Source organism: Callithrix jacchus, chromosome 7, assembly GCF_049354715.1.
Source record: "Callithrix jacchus isolate 240 chromosome 7, calJac240_pri, whole genome shotgun sequence".
Lineage (NCBI taxonomy): Eukaryota > Metazoa > Chordata > Mammalia > Primates > Cebidae > Callithrix > Callithrix jacchus.
In genome coordinates this window covers 32,919,961-32,938,338 of record NC_133508.1, presented here as the reverse complement: position 1 = coordinate 32,938,338, position 18,378 = coordinate 32,919,961, and the positions used below count along the sequence as shown (strand labels likewise).

Sequence of the window (18,378 nt, the reverse complement as noted above, 5' to 3'; positions counted from 1 at the left end):
ACCAGCCTAGCCAACATGGTGAAACCCTGTCTCTACTAAAAATATAAAAATTCACTGGGTATGGTGATGCATGCCTGTAATCCCAGCTACTTGGGAGCCTGGAGCAGGAGAATCACTTGAACAGGAGGCAGAGGTTGCCGTGAGCTGAGATTGTGCCACTGCACTCCAGCCTGGGCAACAAAGTGAGACTCTATCTCAAAAAAAAAAAAAAAAAAAAAATTTTTTTTTTTTGAAGCCTGCAGGGAGAGGAGCAGAGAGAGGAGGATATTCTTTTTTTCTTTCTTTCTTTTTTTTTTTTTTGAGACAAAGTCTCACTTTGTTACCCAGGCTGGAGTTCAGTAGTGCCATCTCAGTTCAACCTCCCAAGTTCAAGTGATCCTCCTGCCTCAGCCTCTCAAGTAGCTGGTATTTCAAGTGAGCTCCACCACTCCTGGCTAATTTTTGTATTTTTGGTAAAGATGGGGTTTCACCACATTGCTCTGGCTGGTCTTGAATTCCTGAACTCAAGCAGTCTGTCCCCCTTGACATCCCACGGTACTGGGATTACAGGTGTAAGCCACAGCGCCTGGCAAAGAATATTCTTTATAGGAAAAAAACCTTAAAGGTAAAGATATAATGACTTAAAGCAATAAGAAGGAAGTAAATATGTATAAAATACCTCCTTTATCACTTCTTGTTTGCTGGGCTTGCTATATAAACTCTTCTTGAGACAATCCATGAAAGTAATTTTTTTGTTTCCCTGAAGAACAGTGGAAAGTTGGCAAGGAGCAAAATTTTTCTATGCAATAGGGAGGTGAACAAGTTGTAAATGATGTTAATATTTTCCAGATGGCACAATTTTACTTGGGAATTAGGTTTATTGTAATTAAAGGCATGTGAATTTTCTACAAATACTGAACTTTGCAAGTCTGACACTAGAAGATTCCATCACTTCTGGAGCAGAGTTATTTTAAGGGAGGCGTTCCTTCTCTTCCGTTTAAAATGCATCCTTGGGTTTTGTAATCTGAGCTAAATCAGAGAAATATTTTCCCATGTGAAGGGTGGTTTTTTTAAAAAAAATTCTTCCTGGACAATAAATCTTAATCATGAAATGAAACTCCTCAGAAACAAGAAATTTAGATTCCAAATATTTTTCCATTAACATTATATATTTTTATCATTATTTGACACCATATGTCTTGAATTCTTTGATACATTTATTTTTGAGTTAAGCCGTTAGCACTTTTCTGAATCTAGACATGTGCTGGGCAATCTTGGAGCTTCTGGTTTTGCTTCAATCAGGAGAGTGTGGCTCAATCCATTCTCCTGCTTTCCGATTCATTGTGGGCAATACCCGTAGGCTCAGAGCTCCCAAACCAACAGCCACTATGGTGAGAGGACATTGAAACAGCCTCTGCCATCACTTGCTTCACACTTGTGCCCTTGACTTTACCCTGGACCCGACTGCCCTTTCCATCAGGTGAAGGAGCAACTGATCCCTCCTGCCTTCAGTACCCGTCGCAGCTTTCAATCTCCACATGTCCTAGCAAAGCCTGGTCTTAGTGGTAGGCAGAATGCCAAGAGGGTCCCCAAGATCTGCAGCTCCTCATATCCAAACACCTTCTCTCAGTTATTCAATCAAATACGATCTAGGAGCTGCTGCAAAGGGGTTTTGCAGATTTAATTCAGGTACCAAATTATCAGTTGACCTCAAGAAAAGGGAGATTATCCTGGGTGAGATGACTTAATCCGGTGAAGGGACTGAGCTTTTCCAGAAGCCTGTGGAAGCCTGAGACAAATGTGATGCTAGGGAGATTATCAACTGCCGGCTCTGAAGATGAAGAGGATCTGGGAGCATCCCCAGCTGGCAGCCAGCAAGAGGGTGGAGGCTGCAGCCCTGCAGCTGCAAGAACCTGAACTCTGCCACAGTGGTGTGAGCTTCCAGGAGGAGCCCCAGCTCCAGAGGAGAATGCAACCCAGCCAGCACCTCAGTTTCTACCCTGTGATTCCCTGAGCAGAGAATCCAGCAAGGTCATTCCAGACTTCTGACCTGTAGATCTGTGAGCTAAGAACTGTGTATTGTTTCAGGTCACTAAGTGGGTGCTAATTTGTTACTTTGCAATAGGAAACCAATAGTCCACTATCTGCTAGATATTTATTGCCTTAGTTTTTCTCTTTCCAAGTTGGCCTTGACTAACCATCACCCATTACAGCTCTCATATTCCCATGCACAATCAATTATTATTCCTTTGCATTACTACAATGGAAACCACTTATAATCTCTTTAAATTTTTCTTATAAAGTTTTTTTCTTTGGGCCGGGTGCGGTGGCTCAAGCCTGTAATCCCAGCACTTTGGGAGGCCAAGGTGGGTGGATCACGAGGTCAAGAGATCGAGACCATCCTGGTCAACATGGTGAAACCCCGTCTCTACTAAAAATACAAAAAATTAGCTGGGCATGGTGGCGCGTGCCTGTAATCCCAGCTACTCAGGAGGCTGAGGCGGGAGAATTGCCTGAACCCAGGAGGCAGAGGTTGCGGTGAGCCAAGATCACGCCATTGCACTCCAGCCTGGGTAACAAGAGGAGGAGAATATCCTGGAAGCCTTTGGACAAGCTCCTACTCTGTGGGATTTTAAGGAAGACAACAATATAAGAAAAGACAAATGTTTCTGCAAACATATGTATATTTTTTTCCTGCAAAAGAGGTGAGGACTTGGTGTCCCATTTAGTCAGTGAAGCTGGCTGTGGGAGAGAGGGTTTCGCCTAAGTAGATCCCGCAGCTGCTGATGGATGTCGAGTTGCTCTGTTCTCCTTAGCACCACGTTCTTCCTGGATCTGTGGCTTGGGTCCAAGCAGCCCAGGAGATCATCCCTGAAATTTTGAACTTGTGCTTATTTTGGAGCTATGCAGACAGCAAAAACCTTGGATCTTCTCATCTACTCATAGATGGAATCTGAGTTTGGGTGATAAGATTGGTGAAGAAATTCCGTGGTGGGGAAGTGGAAAGGCTACTAGATAATTACTCTACTACTCAAATGAATGGGATTACTAATAAGTTGTAAGTGGTTACCCCAGCAGAAAAAAAATGCCGACTTACACCCTGACAATATCGACAGCGTATTATGTGGTGCAAATATGCATAAACACATCACAAAGTATAGAATAGTAACGCCACGGTTTACGAGTTAGATTTGCCGGGTATGTTGAAAGGACTACAAGAAGTAAGAAATATGGAGTTATAGGAAGTGTCATAACAAGTAAAAATAAGCCCTGGATCAAAGACATATGTCCCAAAATCCTGCTTATAATACAGAGAGCAAATCGGAAGATAGATACATAGATAGATGAATGAATGAATGGAGTGAATAAATAAATAAAATATGTTTGGAAAATACATATATAGGAAAAATGTTATTTTTTTAAAAGAAATAAATTACTTTATAAACTTAAAAATAAACTTTAAAGGAAACTGACAATATAATAAAGCAATATTTATTATTATTCTTTATTTAATATTACATAGCATGCGATTTTATATTTTGTACAGATTTAGAATGGCTTTCACAGAAATCTGGAATTTACCATATGCCAGGAGCTGGAAGGACAGCAGGCAGGTCATGGCCCAGGTTCTCTGGGCCTAGGGATTCTCTGGCAATGCCTTGAGGCTCAGGCCTCATAGCTGCTCTGAAGCTGGGCATTGCCACCGAGCTGGTGGCAGTGCTAGTGGCAATCAGACCTTCCCTGGGGCTACTCGTGATCAGGCCCACAGTGGTGGTGCTAGGAAGGAAACAAAATTAGAGCTACCATGCAACCCTCTCCAGGAGCCAACCTTGTTTCCTCTCAGTCTTGCAGGCCGGTCTTTGTTTCCAGTGGTCATGAAGTCCCAAGCAGAAGGACCAGGACAGCTCTGGCAGGAAGCCCACTCAGTGGGACTCAGCAGACGCCAATACTGCTGTCTGTTTGTCTCTCTCTGTCACATACACTCACACATGCACCGATTATATCATAAGCATTTTTCACTGATTATATTTACCTGTTACATAAAAACTTGTTGAGCATTTTTTTTTTTAGAGGTAGGGTCTTGCTCTTTTGCCCAGGCTGGAGTGCGGTGGTACTATCACTGCTCACTGCAGTCTCAAAATCCTGGGCTTCAGTGATCCTCAGCATTCTAAATAGCTGGGACTACAGCCACAAGCCACCATACCCTGTTAATTTTTTTAAAAAGGTTTTGTAGAGAAGGGGTTAGGCCCAAGCTGGTCTCAAATTAGGGGACATATGTCTTTGATCCAGAGCTTATTTTGTCTTATTTCTTGTAGTTCTTTCTCTTTTTTTTTGAGACGGAGTTTCGCTCTTGTTACCCTGGCTGGAGTGCAATGGCATGATCTCGGCTCACCGGAACCTTCGCCTCCTGGGTTCAGGCAATTCTCCTGCCTCAGCCTCCTGAGTAGCTGGGATTACAGGCACGCGCCACCATGCCCAGCTAATTTTTTGTATTTTTAGTAGAGACGGGCTTTCACCATGTTGACCAGGATGGTCTCCATCTCTTGACCTCGTGATCCACCTGCCTTGGCCTCCCAAAGTGCTGGGATTACAGGCTTGAGCCACCAAGCCCGGCCTCTTGTAGTTCTTTCAATAAAACTTTGTCCACATCAAGTTGCCCTAAGCACACAGAAAAATCTATGAGGTATTAGTTTATGAGGCAATTATCTAGCAACAATAACCAGTGAAAAAAATAAGTCACCAATAGTTAATGACCAATTCTAAAACAAGGCCACACCCATCCCCCCAATAAAATATGAAAGGGAGTAACAAATGCAGATATCGGAATCAAGCTTGCCCCCAAGTAGGCAATATTAAAAGCATACAAAGTATCTCATTCCTTCTCTCTGTCTCATTCCTGGAAGCTGCAGCTACCCAACCCCCCCTCTGCCCCCCCACCCTTCCACTCAGGACTCTTTCTAGGCTATCACCTGCTGCTTGCCTTTCTGGGATGATTATAAGGACAAAATTAGATAATACATGTGAGAGCATGCTGACATGGCAATTCCTGCACGATGTCAAGTATTCTTGCCAGCCTTTCAGGAAACAGGAGATCAAATCCAATTCATTTTAACTTTCTGCTCCTAATAATAAATATCGCACAGAGCATCTCATTGATCCAGTGTTTAAAAAAAAAGGGCCAATCTTTCATTCACTCCCAACATAGTGTTTGTCTTGACTACAAAAAGGAAAATAAGGCAAACAGGTATTGATTTGTTTATTTATACATTGGTAGTGCTTTTCAAAATAACTTTTACCTGATTATAAAGGACTACTTGTCCATTGTAAAAATTTTGAAAAATACAGAAATGGGTAAGGAACATAATCTCACTACCCAGAGATAACCACCTAACGGCTTGGCTGGTTAGTTCCTTCTAGCATTTTTTTCTGTATATGAATAAGAATTGAGAATATACTATATATAAGGTTTTATGTTCTGATTTTTCACTGATAATATCATAAGCATTTTTTTTTGTTATTTAAGAAACTCTGGTTGAGTATGCTTTTGTTTTGTTTTGTTTTTTACTTTTAGAGACAGGATCTTGCTCTGTTGCCCAGGCTGGAGTTCAGTGACACAATCACAGCTCACTGCAGTCTCATTTTCCTGGGCTCAGTGATCCTCCCACTGCAGCCTCCCAAGTAGGTGGGACTACAGGCACGAGCCACCATACCTTCCTAATTAAACAAAAAAAAAAAAGTTGTAGAGAAGGGGTTGAGAGTTCTTGCTTTGTTGCCCAGGCTGGTCTCAAACTCTTGGGCTCAAGTGATCCTTTCTCCTCAGCCTCTCAAAGCACTGGAATTACAGGTGTGAGCCACTGCGTCGGGCCTGAACATGTTTTTTAGCGGCCAAATAATATTCCATGGTACGAATGTACATAAGTATTTGACATTATTCTGGGTTGTTTCCTTAGAACAGATTTCTAAAAATTGCTTTTATTAAATTAATGATTTAATAATTAAATTAATTATTAATGACAATTTTAAGACTTTTCATACATCATGATGATAACATTGCAAGCAGGCCAGAACCATTAGGGGATGACTCTCATGTAAAACCACTCAGAAACACAGATGCAGACTAATTGGCTCCTCCTAGCTCCACCACTGTATATGTTTGTTTCCAAGTCCTCTTTCTAACATTCTGGGAGAAAAATCTGTTCTCTTCTGGGGGATACTTAAGTTAATTCTTGGACGGCAGCACAGCAATCGTTTACAGGTTGTTCAGTTTGAAGAGCTATTAATGCCTCATACAAAATAAACGGAGAAGCCACAGAAACGCATTTTTGCAGATGAAAATTGTGTTCACCAACATCATTTCTCACTCTGGTTTATGACGTCAGGTATCATATTTCCCCAATATTAATGGACATATGCGAGTGAGGGGAAATCCTCGTGGAAGGAGATTAAAAAGACACCACCACCTCAAATCCCCCTTCCTAACAATGTGAGAATGTCCAGAAGCCGTGGGGGCTGGTACAGTAGCTCACAGTGTCATACAACACTCTGTAGAGGATTAGCTTCCTTTCCACTAGCCGGCTCCACCGTAGAGAGTCAGGGATCGTTTGTACTCACCAGAGAAAACCTGACTCAGGCAAAGTCACTATTCATCTGTTCAGCACCGCATACCTATAAAGCCTCAGAAACCACTCTTTAGCGACTGAATACAGTTCTCATTTTCCCAACACTTCTTCCCTACTTGGCCATTTTCCTAAAGCCATAATTCAAACTTTTCCAAAGAAAAATAATAATCTCTAGGTAATCCTTTTAAGAATTCTTAGAAAGAAATCTTTATTCTTTGAGCACTCTTCTGGGAAACCTAACTTGTGATTAGTTAGGATTCAAAATGTTTCACTACCCGCATCTGCGCAGATGGGGTGAGCCTGGGGAAATACGTAGCCAATAGGCTTTTAGCTTGAGGAGCGTGGATTGACGCTCATGAAAACAACCACCTGGTAGATTACACCCTAAAATTGAAACTGCGGAGAAACACCTTTTAATTGCAAAAGGGTTCAGGCAGAGATCTATCTTTGAGTTACTTGGCAGTAAGTGTTCATCCGCTTTACCACTGTTACTATAGAATGGGGCAGGTTTAAGGTAGAAGATTTAAGACAAATAGGCCGGGCGCGGTGGCTCAAGCCTGTAATCCCAGCACTTTGGGAGGCCGAGGCGGGTGGATCTCTTGGAGGTCAAGAGATCGAGACAATCCTGGTCAACATGGTGAAATCCCGTCTCTACTAAAAATACAAAAAATTAGCTGGGCGTGGTGGCGCGTGTCTGTAATCCCAGCTACTCAGGAGGCTGAGGCAGGAGAATCGCCTGAACCCAGGAGGCGAAGGTTGCGGTGAGGGGAGATCGCGCCATTGCACTCCAGCCTTGGTAACAAGAGCGAAACTCCGTCTCAAAAAGAAAAGAAAAATAATGGGAAGATGCCTAAATGAGGAGGGAGGGGTTGGTTGTCTTCTGAATATTTAAAATATTCCACATCATGTTTACATTCCGGGGGTAGTAAATGGGGAGGGTGCGGTCTGGGGAGGGACCTTACCCAGATGGGACCCTTGTCTGTGAGCAGAGAAAAAGACGCCCAGCTTCGAGACCCTGCATAGAACCGTTGTGCCCTTTGGACCCATTCACAGTCTCCTTGTGAACTGGAGTATTCTTTTTCCAGAGCAGGGGCCCAGACAGACAGAGGGGTCAACTTTCTGACCCCTCCTCTAGCTTTTTTGAATTAAATTCCTCCGACGCAATTCCCAGCCCTCATCCAGCGCCAGAACGCTGGGAGTGAAGGAGAGCCAAGCAGGTGCCTTCGTTCTCACTTTTGCCAGGCTCTGCTGTCGTGACCGGGCATCTTGACATCACGAACAGTGCCGTGTTTGCCACACTGGCAGCAGTAACAGAGCAATGTGCAGCCGGCTGCGGGATCGAAATTTGCAAACTAAGGATCCTGGGCCTCAGGCCAGTGCAGGCTGGGTGCGTTGCAGTGGTGACATCTTTAGTCCTTAGGGAGGGATGCTGGCACACCAGCTGCATTCCTGGCAGCACCCTTGCCAGCGTGAAACTTAGCGAGCGGAGCTGGTATCAATTCCAGAGGGAGACGCAAGCTGCTTCCTTAACTTCTTTGGCAGTGCTCCCGTCTGCAACTTGTGCGCTGTACACCCTCCTGAATATTTACAAGAGCTGCTATTTGTGATACTCTTTGGGGCCCTGTTGGATAGTACTTGGAAGAAACGTGCTAAAATGATAGCAGTCTTCCAGTTTACAAATGTAACTATAGTATTCCTGAATAATTCAATTTCCTAAAATTGGCACTTAACTGTGCAATGACTTATTTCTTGCTGGGAAGGGATTCTAATCCCACCCCCTACTCCCCACCACCCCACACATACTTTTAAAAATAGCTTTTACTTTTGCCAAGAGGAGCGCCTAGTATTTACTATTGGAGGATATGTGAATTAAAATACCAGCTTCTTTCCCTGTTGCAATGCGCCGGTGTTATATTAGCCGAGTTCTCTGCTACCTGAGAGGAACGTATCCTCAACAGAAATGCCCTTAGTTCTTCAGAACGCCTCACCCACCTCTCTTATTTGGGCTAGGAAGGCAACATGAGCTAGAATTTGTATTCACAACGTGTCAGGATTCAAGTAAAAAGCCTATATTGCGGAGCTGGATGCACCGTGGCCAGGCCAAACACAGCCAACAGTTCAAATCACAGTTAAATTATAAGCACGCAGACCTGCCTTGTCAGTGGAGCAGGAGAGATAAAAGGAATTACTCCATAAACGCTAACTTGTGGGGCTTTAATAAATGCAGAGATGATATTCTTTCCAGCTACATCCCATTGATTGTAAAGGCTAATTAGGATTTTGAACATAATGCTTGCTTCTTCCTCCTCCTCCTCCTCCTTTTCCTCCTTCCCTCGCTTCCTCCTTCTCCTTCATCTTCTTTTAACATGCAAAGTATTTCCCAAAGTATGGAGAAATGAACAATACCTCTGTGTATTTCCATAGTCTTGCAAAGGGACGGTGGTGTTAGCAGGCCAAGTGTCTAATACTGGAAGCATCAGATGTAGCAGAGGAAATGCAGTTAATACAATAATTCACATATGTTAATGCTTAGTTCCATCAATGTCAGCTTTATTTTCTTCTCGATATACACAGAGCTGGCACACACTTTTAACTGATGAGGTAATGTCACTTTTAATTGAGAGGGCCTTAAGCTGTCCGCTTTAACTAGTGATATCATCATTGCAGTTGTCTCCTGAGACTTTATGTAAACATAAGTCATGCGTCCTGGGCAGTTTGAGAAGAGATTGTTAAAGATGACAGTGGGCATTGTGAAGATTTCCCCCACTTTGATCTCTTTTAAATTGCCTGATACAGTTTATGTTACTGCCATATTTTAGCCATTCCTGAAATTAATATATCCCAGGACTTTTGAACCAAGTTAAGCACAGAAATGAAATACAGGTTGGAAATGAATGCCTTGAAATGTTTTCATGTCATCTCTGGAAGAAAAATGGAAAATGAATCAGATTCTCTGGCTCCTCAGTGACTTGGTAAATAAAAAGAGAAGAGAGAGAAAGCTACTAAGAAATATATAATACCAAATAAACAAAAACCTTCTTATTTTCCTAGGGGACACTACTGTATGGGTGATGGCTTTGTACGTTTTAAAGATAAATGAGATCCAAATATATCTTATCTCCATGTTAACGTTCGAGTAATCTTTTATTGTCACTTCTCTTACTATTTGTATCTTTAGCGTCATTATTAAGCCTGAATTTTACATCTCCTCACTTTGGTGGTATCAAGTGTGTCTTTCTCAAACTGCGAGATTTCTTTAAAGACTCAAACAATGATATTACTTTAAAGATTCAGACTAGTGGGTATAAACAAAGTTATTTTCCATTTTTAACTAAACTTTTTCTTGGGAGAAGTTATGCTCTAGGATCCGAGTGTCGTTTGAGGGAAGATAATCTGTATTTTAACTGTTGGATGTGGCTACTGAGAGACTTTTTTCCAAGAAGTCTGGAGTTTGGTGGAATGCAGTTAAATAGTAAAGAATCTGTTTATTATTCTGTGGCCATATGTTTAGAGGGTCGCTCACAGAAATCAAAGTATTGTTCATAGAAAGCTCCAGCCAAGGAGACATTTTGAATTCATAAAAGAACTTCACAGTTTGAAAAGAATGCATAGCATTATGTATTGACACCCCACCACCATAGACAAAGGAACACAATTTAATAATAGAGGATTGTGCTCATGAGATTTTTCTTTTTCTTTTTAATTGGTTACTTTAACTGACATTGTCGGCAAGTATAATGGACACCATTCTTCTGTGTTGCCAGATGTATACAGACATGATGTAGCCCATTTTAATTATTTCTTTTTGCTAGATTTTTTTCCCCTCCATTTAATGCAGTGATGAATGCAGATAGGACTTTTTTTTTTTTTCCTGGCACACTATGCTAAATGATGCTGGTGTCTAAATGATTGAAATTAAAAGGGCGTTTCTCACCAACCTAATGTTTTCTTCCCTGTTTGTGTGCACTAGGTACGACTACGTGGAAGTCATCGATGGAGAAAATGAAAATGGACGTTTATGGGGAAAGTTCTGTGGAAAGATAGCCCCTCCTCCTGTGGTGTCTTCAGGGCCATTTCTTTTTATTAAGTTTGTCTCTGACTACGAAACACATGGTGCAGGATTTTCCATACGTTATGAAGTTTTCAAGAGAGGTGAGTGAATAGCTTATGGTAGAACAAGGATGATTAAAAGTTCATTTAGGCTGAGTGCAGTGGCTCACGGCTGTAATCCCAACACTTCGGGAGGTCGAGGTGGGCAGATCACCTGAGGTCAGGAGTTTGAGACCAGCCTGGCCAACATGGTGAAACCCAGTCTCTACTAAAAACATAAAAATTAGCCAGGCATGATGGCATATGCTAGTAATCTCAGCTACGCTGGAGGCTGAGGCAGGAGAATGACTTAGACCCAGGAGGTGGAGGTTGCAGTGAGCAGAGACTGCAGCATTGTACTCCTGCCTCAGAGACAGAGCAAGACTGTCTCAGAAAAAAAAAAAAAAAAAAAAAAGTTTATTTAATATTGTTTGATTTAATGAAAGACAGTGAAAAGAAGGACAGGGGTAATGCTTTCATTCTTTTGTAAAATATTATATATCCTCATTATAAAAATGTTGGGAAGTACTTTAAATAAAGGAAAATTACCTGTTGTATGGAAGAAGTATGTTTAAAATTGAAAAAAATGCTTCAGGATTCGAAATTGCATCCTTCTGAAGTGTTGGCCAGTGTTAAAAGGCAGCGGTCTCCAACCTTTTTGGCACCACGGACCAGTTTCATGGAAGAAAATTTTTCCACTCACGGGGGTGGGGGTTGGTTTCAGGATGATTCAAGCATACTACATTTACTGTGCAGTTTCTTCCTATAATCATTACTTTGTAATATGTAAGAAATAATTATACAACTCACCATAAAGTAGACTCAGTGGGAGCCCTGAGCTTGTTTTCCTGCAACTAGACAGTCCCATCTAGGGGTGATGGGAGACAGTGGCAGATCCTGAGGCATTAGATTCTCATAAGGAGCGCCCAGCCTGGACCTCTTGCATGCACGGTTCACAATAGAGTTTGCGCTCCTGAGAGCTGAACGTGCCACTGATCTAACAAGAGGAGTTCAGATGGTAGTGCCAGCAATGGGAGGCGGCTGTCCATGCAAAGGAAACTTTGCTTGTCTGCTGCTCGCCTCCCGCTGTGTGGCCCAGTTCCCAACAGGCCACAAACCATCTGGGTTGGGGACCTCAGTTATAAGGTATACACTCCATAGGCTTTTTAAGAAACATTTATTCTTATCTGTCGTCCTCAAAAATAAGTTTGATCTATTGTTGAAGTTTGATTTTTTTCATTAAAAATGCATTAGCCAGCCATGGTGGCACATGCCTGTAATCAGTTCCAGCTACTCGGGACATTGGGGCGGGATGATTGCTCGAGTCCAGGAGTTGGAGGCTGCCATTGAGCCTTGATTGCGCCACTGCACTCCAGTCTGAGTGACAGAGCAAGATTCTGTCTCTAAATATAAATTTAAAAATAATTTAAAAGTAATAAATTAGCAAACATGTAACTTTATCTGGTTGTCACTGTTTTTAGCAACAGCCTATAAATTACTTTTATGTGTGAAATTCAGCCTTCCTATTACTTACATTTTTTGTTGTTGTTGAGACAGAGTCTTGCTCTGTCGCTAGGGGCCAGGCTGGAGTGCAATGGTGCAATCTCGGCTCACTGAAATCTCCGCCTCCCGGGTTCAAGCAATTCTCCTGCCTCAGGCTCCTGAGTAGCTGGGACTATAGGCGTGCACCACAATGCACAGCTAATTTTTTATATTTTAGTAGGTACGGGGTTTCACCATGTTGGCCTGGATGGTCTCGATCTCTTGACCTTGTGTTCCATCTGCCTCAGCCTCCCAAAGTGCTGGGATTACAGGCATTAATGCATAGAAAACCAATCCAAGGACAGAGATTCAAGACTTGAATGTATTGTCTTGGAATACAGAAGGAAGAGCCTGTTTCGATGGATAAAGTTCTAACCACATCAATTTCAAAAGCCTTCTGGGTTCGTGATAACTGGGAAAAATGTAGAGGGGAGTCATTAGAGGCTCCTGGAAATGTTGGGACAACTTCTTTACATTTCAAAGATATTTGGCTCTGACACCATATAAATAGGGATAAATGGAAAGAACTTTCAGAAATGTATCTAAGCACATATGTATTTAGAACACCTTTCATATATAGTTTACATATGACATCCGTATAAATAGATGATTGATGTACATATTTTTAGAGATGAAAACTGTTTGACTTGTAGAAATCATAGTATACGTGTCCGTATATGTACACACACACTTCTCCACCTGCTTGCTTACCTATATGTGGCACTGTCAAACACCAAGTGTCAGAAAAGGGACTAGGAATAGCCTTTCATCTTCAGTTTTCTTAGCGATCTGAAAACAGTTGAAGGAGAAAAGAGAGATCTGTCACTAAGTCATTGAGAATTCTTTGTGTTCCTTCCAAAGGAACTCAGCTCTTTCTGTGTGTGTTAGTCTCAGATGTACCAAAGCTTCCTGTCCTGCTCTCCAAGCCCATCCTTCAGACTTGAAGCCTTCTTTTGTTCTTTCTCTTCTTGACTTCCCACATCCAATATGGCATTTACTGGTTTTTAACCTTCATTCAAAGGTCTTAAAGACTCTCAGCTTCCTTTCCATGTCACTGCCATTAACCAAACAGGCCCAAGTTGTAGTCCTCCCATGGGACTTGATCCTGCTCACAGCTTCTCAGACAGGCCAGAAGCCGCTGTCCTCAAAACACCCACAATGGCTCTGTTACCCCACCGGGCAAGACTTGAGGTCCTCCCCAAAACTTGGCATCGGTTACATAAAAATCATTAATATAATTCATTTGTGAAATGTACACACACACACGCAGGCACACACGCATGCACACACACACATATACATAAATGCACAGGTCATGAATTTTTTTTCAAAATCCATTTAATGATATTATAGAATTCATGGATTGTTGTCCTTTTGAAAATATAGCCCTTCTTTCGAGATGCAGCAATTTCAAGTTTTCTGAAAACAAATGAATTACACTAATCACAGTTTAATGCAACCAGAATGGCCTTGAGGTTTTCGGTGTGAGGTCATAGTTCTAGAGACATTTAGGCCATTCCGGAGTCCCTAGGTTGCATTTTTCCAGGATCATCTTTGCCTGACAGTCAACAAGGCTAGCCCCACTTCTTCCTGCCCTCCTGGAGCCAAGTTGGATTGCCCTAATTCTCCTCCTGAGAGCCCCTCTTTTCCTTCTACATGTCTTCCCAGATGCTGAATGAAACCTTGGGCCACCAACCCTACAGTTACTTGCAATCACCTAGAGATTTCTCTGGGAAACCCAAGCCTCACCACTGATCCCTGTTCCCATCCTCCCCTTGGTCCCCAGGCCCACATGCTGGAAGAAGGTGCTGCCGTTTTCTGTGGGTCTCAGTGCAAGGGGGTGGGGGCAGCGGGGGCTGGTGCCGTTTACTGAGAGCAGACTTGGTCACTTGATATATGTTATGTGATTGAGAGTTATTATTATTTAATAATAATTCCAAAAAGAGTATCTTGACTGACATTATTCTCCATCCTTATTGTCCTTGGCAGCTAAATGGTGGCAGTCTATAGCTAAACAAGTTACTCCTGTTCTTACAAGTAACGAGAAAAGCTCATGTTCACTAACTCCCAAAGCTGTGGGAGCAACACTCACTCTAGACACCCAGTGCTGCTGGCCGCACTCCCGCTCATCTCCGGTGTTCTCAAACTGCTATAAAGAAATACCTGGCCGGGCGTGGTGGCTCAAGCCTGTAATCTCAGCACTTTGGGAGGCCGAGGCAGGTGGATCACGAGGTCAAGAGATCGAGACCATCCTGGCCAACATGGTGAAACCCCGTCTCTACTAAAAATACAAAAATTAGCTGGGCGTGGTGATGCGTGCCTGTAATCCCAGCTACTCAGGAGGCTGAGGCAGGAGAATTGCTTGAACCCGGGAGGCAGAGGTTATGGTGAGCCGAGATCACGCCATTGCACTCTGGCCTCGGTAACGAGGGAAACTCCATCTCAAAAAAAAGAAAAGGAAGAAATACCTGAGACTGGGTAATTTATGAAGAAAAGAGGTTTAATTGGCTCACAGTTCTGCAGGCTGACCAGGAAGCATGATGCTCATATCTGCTCAGCTTCCGGGGAGGCCTCAGGAAACTGACAATCATGGCTGAAGGCCAAGGGAAGCACAGGTCACAATGGCCAGAGCAGGAGCAAGAGAGAGAGGGAGAGGAGGTTTTTAAACAACCAAATCTGATAAGAATGCACTCACTATTGCAAGGCCAAGGCCAAGAAGGGATGGTGCTAAACCTTTCATGAGAAAATCGCCCCCATGATTCAGTCACCTCCACCAGACCCTGCCTCCACCACTGGGGATTACAATTCGACATGAGATTTGGTGGAGACACAGACCCAAACAATATCACGTGTATTCATCACAGACTTTCTTAACCCCTTTCTGCCATTGTCGTTTTGGGAGAAAGTGCTTCTTCAGCTACAATAAACTGAAACAACAGTGAATAAGGAAAATATTGAAATGAATTTTGGTGTTTAGTGGAGAAAATGGGAGGTGATTTTATTTTTCGAATTCTAAAGTCCAGTTCCCATTTGTGAGGCACAGAATTTGAGAACCAGAAAGGTTGAGAGGCCACCCGAGTTTACACAGCAGGTGAGTGAATCCCAGGACTGGGATTCAGGTCCCTGGGGCTCCATCCAGTTCTCCTCCATCACCCCATGGAATGTCCCTATGTTTTGTCAAAATACACAAGAAAACCTGGGATCACTTCCATGTCATGACAGGGACAAAGTGAAAGCACTGAAATTCATTTTGTTTTGAAAGTATGACCTTAAGTCCTATAATTTTTTCTCAATAAATTTGTATCTGAACTGAAACATTTTACCTTTTTAAGGAGAAAATACTAGTGTCTGCATGAAACCTTGCTGTCTACTTTGCCTTACAAGAATGTAGCCACAGCATTTTTTCCCCCAGGGAGGAGTTTGGAGGTCTCCAGAGTAACTATTTCTATACTGTGGATATAAAATCCTAAAGGGTCCCCAGTATCATATATGTACATATATATTTTTCCTTTTTGAATAAATCACTCAAATTACAAAAGTCCCTGTCAGCTCAGAAGCCACCAGAGTAATTTAGAAACAGATTATAACCATATGGCACATGCCATGATCTCTACCTGGAATTGACCTGGCGAATTGCCCCATTACTAACTTTTGAATCAGTATCAAATAGAGAAGCATTTGCAGCTCTCATGGTGAAGGGTGAGCCCTTCATGGTGATGGTTTGAGAGGTATTTCAAATAAGTCAGACTCTGCAGACCAGGTTTCCTGTGCCCATCTAAGAATTCTGCAGCTGCAATGCCATGGATCCATAGATAGCTGATATGTGCGTGGGGAGAACAGGATTGATTTGTTTTCTCAATAGGCTGCCAGATGCACTCCATTGGTATTCAGCCCCCTGACCCGAATCACTAAAAACAGAGACCTGCTAGTTAACTTTAATCTCCATCGACGCCTAATAAGTTGCCTCCAGTTGCCTGGCACTTTGGGAGAATGTTTAGTTAAGAATAATCTCAACAAAGCACCTTATTTAGAGTTGAATCCTTGTATGCCATTGCTCGGGCCCCATCACTTCTGCCTTCAAGTCACTGGGAGAAAATGGTGCAGGAAAAGAGTTGTTCAATTGAACACCACCAGATTTGATCCTGAAATTCAGAAGGGTCAAGACTTCTCTGATTCGCAAGAGTCTTAAGTGTAGCTAGTTGAAGATCAGAGCAGCAGGTAGTACTGAGGGACTGAGCTGATGTGCTCATGTTGGTAGAGAAGGCAGTTTTTTGTGTTCTGTTTTGTTTTGACTGAGGCAGAGTCTCACTCTGTCACCCACCCTGGAGTGCAATGGCATGATCTTGGCTCACTGCAACCTCCGCCACCGGATTCAAGTGATTTTCTTGTCTCAGCCTCTCAAGTAGCTGGGATTACAGGTGCCCACCACCATACCTGGCTAATTTTTCTATTTTTAGTAGAGATGACGTTTCACCATGTTGGTCAGGCTCGTCTGGAACTCCTCACCTCAGGTGATCCACCCACCTCGGCCTCCCAAAGTGCTGGGATTACAGGCGTGAGCCACGTGCACATCTGGCCGAGAAGGGCTATTTTGAATTGTGTAGCAAATACCACCCTATGCTGGATACCATGAATGGAAACTGGAGTCACTCATACAGGCATAAGGTCAACATGCACTACATGCATGGATGCTCTTGACCAATTTCAATGACAAATCATCATAATTTGTAAAGTCTTGGTGGTACTGAACAGCCATTAAAACTACACATTATAAATACATGCGTTACACACACACATCTATTAACATGCAGTTTTAGAACGGCGTACTATACTGTATCTGATACTTCGGGGAAGGTTAGGATGTCAGCATTGCTATCAGGTGACTTCCGGCATCATGGCCTGTAATCACAGTTTATCGTGCCCTCACTAACAGCCACACTTTACCGGCCCACCTGTGTCAACACCACTCAGAATGAGTCACTCACCCTTGGTACATGTACGAATTACCTTTCACATTTCGTTTGTCAAAGAGGCATAGGTCACATCTGGCAGAGTTACTGAGTCACTGGTGTAGGAATCTGAAACCCAAACTCCCTCCACTGAATTCTCTCCTTCGCCTTTATAAATGTTCTATTTCACCAATAAAAGGTTGTCAGCCTCAAGATTTAAAGATTTAAGCTTGAAGGGGCTATAATTATTTCTCTAGGGCTCTGTCGAGATTTCTGCAGCTTACTCATTCATGGTTCCCACATGATTTTATATTTGTCATTTTTTTCCCTGCCACAGCAGAAGTCTTTAAATTGCTCCATACAAATGGAAAGCTAAGGTTAACACAATAAATCTGAACTTGACTTTCCATACCCGTTTTACTAATATAAAAAGGCTGACTAATGCATGATTAGCACAGTGGTTATAATGGCAGATTTTTATCAGAAAGATATTCTGTCTTTGCCCAGGTTATTTCTTGGGGAAGTGGTTTAAGTGGGATTTTCACTTCACTCCCTTTTCTCTTCTACTCGCAGGTCCTGAATGTTCCCAGAACTACACAACATCTAGTGGAGTGATAAAGTCCCCCGGATTCCCTGTAAAATATCCCAACAGCCTTGAATGCACTTATATTATCTTTGCGCCAAAGATGTCAGAGATTATCCTGGAATTTGAAAGCTTTGACCTGGAGCCTGACTCAAATCCCCCAGGGGGGATATTCTGTCGCTACGACCGGCTGGAAATCTGGGATGGATTCCCTGATGGTAAGAATGACAGGACAGAAAGCACCCCAAAAAGGGAAGGTTCTGGAGGAAGGGCACCAGGATTCTTTTACAAGTGTCATGATACATGCATCATTTAAAAAAAAAAAAAAAGCTCAAAAGGACATTGGAAAACAAAGCAAAACTCTTTTATGCAGAGCAGTGATTAAATAACTGAGCTCAAAAAGAACCTTAGTAATTATCTAGTCCAGTTCCTTCACTTTATAAATAAGGAAGCTGAGGCCGTGAAAGATTCTGAAATGTCCTGTAGCTGTTTTTGTGATATAAGCAGGACAACACATAGTTTTTCTCACTAAAGTATTTTGTTCATCCACTGACCTGGCTACTCATTATTAATTCACAGACTGTCAGAGGATGGGCTCTTAGTATTTCCATTCCAT

General features: G+C 42.6%; 1 protein-coding gene across 4 annotated transcripts in view; it reads left to right on the top strand.

The window, feature by feature from the left end:
* Window positions 1-18,378, top strand: part of NRP1 (neuropilin 1) — a 158,239-nt gene that overhangs the window by 52,055 nt on the left and 87,806 nt on the right. For all 4 annotated transcript variants that reach the window (XM_078329854.1, XM_054258617.2, XM_002750156.7 and 1 more), the window contains exons 3-4: window positions 10,570-10,751; window positions 17,753-17,980. In XM_078329854.1, coding sequence (XP_078185980.1) covers window positions 10,570-10,751; window positions 17,753-17,980 — 410 coding nt within the window. The remainder of the gene's footprint in view (window positions 1-10,569; window positions 10,752-17,752; window positions 17,981-18,378) is intronic.